General features: G+C 41.0%; 1 protein-coding gene across 1 annotated transcript; it reads right to left on the minus strand.

Annotated features, from left to right (window-relative positions):
• Nucleotides 1–453: 453 nt before the first annotated feature.
• Nucleotides 454–2,525, minus strand: LOC141679882 (uncharacterized). Its single transcript, XM_074486253.1, has 3 exons — nt 2,046–2,525; nt 1,355–1,586; nt 454–923 (listed from the first exon to the last, which is right to left on the minus strand). The coding sequence occupies exons 1-3, from the start codon at nt 2,523–2,525 to the stop codon at nt 454–456; spliced, it is 1,182 nt and encodes a 393-aa protein (XP_074342354.1).
• Between the last annotated feature and the right edge of the window lie 245 nt (nt 2,526–2,770).

Here is a 2,770-nt window from a genome sequence, read left to right on the forward strand (position 1 = left end):
TAAATATTTATCCCAGTCACCTGTCCACTCCAAGGCACATGCCCTCAACATATCCGACAATGTCTGAATCGTCCGCTCTTACTGTCCATCGGTCTGCGGATGATAAGCTGTACTAAAATTAAGCCTCGTACCCTAAGCCTGTTGGAATCCCTTCCAAAAATGCGATGTAAATCTCATATCCTTGTCAGAAACTATCGACACAGGAACACCATGAAGTCTAACAATATCACGCTGAAAAATCTCTGCCAACTCATGAACAGGAGTAGTCTCTCTAATAGGTAAAAAGTGAGTGGACTTAGTAAGTCTATCAACCACCACCGATATGACATCGTTCTTCTTGAAAGTCCTCGGCAAATGAGTCACAAAATCCATAGTAATGTTTTCCCACTTCCAAACTGGAATATCTAGTTGCTGCAACAATCCACTAGGCCTCTGATGGTCTATCTTCACTTGTCAACATATAAGACATTTTCCCACAAATTCTGCTATATCTCCCTTCATTCCACTCAACCAAAAGTGGTTCTTCAAATCCCTATACATCTTGGTGGAACCTGGAGGGATAGAGAATGAAGAACTATGAGCCTCCTTTAAAATTTCCTCATGAATAGTCGGGTCTGTGGGCCCACACAATTTTCCACCCCACCATATCACACCTTCTTCATTAACACAAAAATGTGTTTGCTTTCCACCAGCCACCTCGGATCTAATAGCTTCCAAACCTGAATCATTCTTCTCAGCTTCCTTAACCCTTGAAACATGATTCGGTTCCACCTTCAAACATGCAATGCTACCTCCTGACCCTCTAACATACCACTCAATGCCCAATCGCTCCAAATCTGAAATAAGGTGCGGCTGAGTAATGAAAGCTGCAACACTCCCCAAATTCTTCCTACTTAGAGCGTCTTCCACTACATTCGCCTTTCCTGGATGATACTGAATATTAGCATCATAATCCTTAAGAAGTTCAAGCCACCTTCGTTGCCTCATATTAAGCTCCTTTTGGGTAAAAATGTATTTGAGACTCTTGTGATCATAAAGATGTCACAAGTCTCTCCATACAATAATGCCTCCAAATTTTTCATTCAAAGATCACAAGTCTCTCTATATAATAATGCCTCTAAATTTTTCAATCAAAGACCACAGTCGCTAACTCCAAGTCATGGGTAGGATAGTTCACCTCATAAGTTTTAAGTTGCCTAGAGGCGTAAGAAATCATTTTCCCATGCTACATAAGAACACCCCAATCCTCTCTTAGAAGTATCACTATAAACCTGAAAACCTCCACTCCCTGATGGCAACACAAGTATTGAAGCAGACACCAACCTCTTCTTCAACTCTTGAAAGCTCTTCTCACGATCATCATTCCACTCAAACTTAATGCCCTTCCTCATGAGCTGAGTCAATGGTAAAGCTATGGAAGAGAAACCTTCCACAAAACGCCTATAATAACCTGCTAAACCAAAGAAACTCCTCACCTCCGTCACAATGCTAGGTCTGGGCCAATTAGTAATAGGCTCGACTTTCGTAGGATCCAACTCAATGCCCCTACCAGACACAATATGTCCCAAGAATGCCACTTCCTCCAACTGGAATTCTCACTTAGAAAATTTCACAAACAACTTCTTCTCCCTCAAAATCTCAAGTAAAGTACGTAAATGCTCCTTATGCTCCTCTCTGCTCCTAGAGTATATCAAGATATCATCGATGAGGACCACCATAAATTTATCCAGATAATCATGAAAGACCTGATTCATCAAATCCATATATACCGCTGGTGCATTCGTCAACCCAAAGGACATCAAGCGAAACTCATAATGATCATAACGACTGCGAAATACAGTCTTCAGAATGTCTTCCTCTCTAACTCGTAACTGATGGTAACCAGATCTCAAATCTATCTTCGAAAAGTACTTCGCCCCTTACAACTGATCAAACAAGTCATCAATGTGTGGCAAAGGATACCTGTTTCTGACAGTCACCTTATTCAACTCCCTATAATCAATACACAAACTTATGGAACCATCCTTCTTCTTCAAAAACAATACAGGAGCTCCCCACAGAGACACACTTTTCCTAATAAATCTCCTATCCAACAACTCCAGCAATTGCTCCTTCAATTCTTGTAACTCAAGTGGCGTCATCCGGTAAGGCACCTTATAAATAGGCTCAGCACCCGGAACAAGTTCAATAGTAAACTCCACCTCTCTATGTGGCGGCAAACCTGGTAGCTCATCGGGGAACACATCTTCATACTCCCTGACAACTGGATAATCCTTGATGTGAGGTTCATCGTTCGATGTAACCTTCACGAAAGCAAGGTAGCCATTACAACCCTTAGACAACAATTTACTCGCCTTTAGAGCATAAATTAATTTAACCTCCCCCTTCGGCTGAGTCCCTTGGTATACAAATTCTGGTTTACCTGCATCCCCAAAGATCACCCTTTTTCCTTGACAATCAATTGTGGCACGATGTTCACTCAACCAATCCATGCCCAAGATAATGTCAAAGTCGTGCATCTCCATTGGAAGCAAGTTAACCTTATGATTTCTATCTCCAACAACTATTGGAAACTCTTAATATATATCAAATATAATAACAGAATTCCCCATCGGGGTAACAATAGACATATGAGGATAAAATAATGAAGGTGCAATGCCAAGATGACGAACAAATGATAAAGACACAACATAATGGGTCAAACCAGTATCAAATAACACATAAGCATCACGTCTACCAATAAGAAGTGTTCCTGAAACGGTACATGAAT

Source organism: Apium graveolens, chromosome 8 (assembly GCF_009905375.1).
Source record: "Apium graveolens cultivar Ventura chromosome 8, ASM990537v1, whole genome shotgun sequence".
NCBI lineage: Eukaryota > Viridiplantae > Streptophyta > Magnoliopsida > Apiales > Apiaceae > Apium > Apium graveolens.

Bases quoted from the DNA above. Each gene is read 5' to 3' on its own strand.
- LOC141679882 (XM_074486253.1), bottom strand. From the start codon at position 2,525: ATGGAGATGCACGACTTTGACATTATCTTGGGCATGGATTGGTTGAGT. The intron at 1,587-2,045 runs GTATTGTTTTTG...TGAGAATTCCAG, and splicing joins TGTCTCTGTGGGGAGCTCCT to TTGGAGGAAGTGGCATTCTT. The intron at 924-1,354 runs GTGAGAAGAGCT...AGTATCATCCAG, and splicing joins GTTTGAGTGGAATGATGATC to GAAAGGCGAATGTAGTGGAA.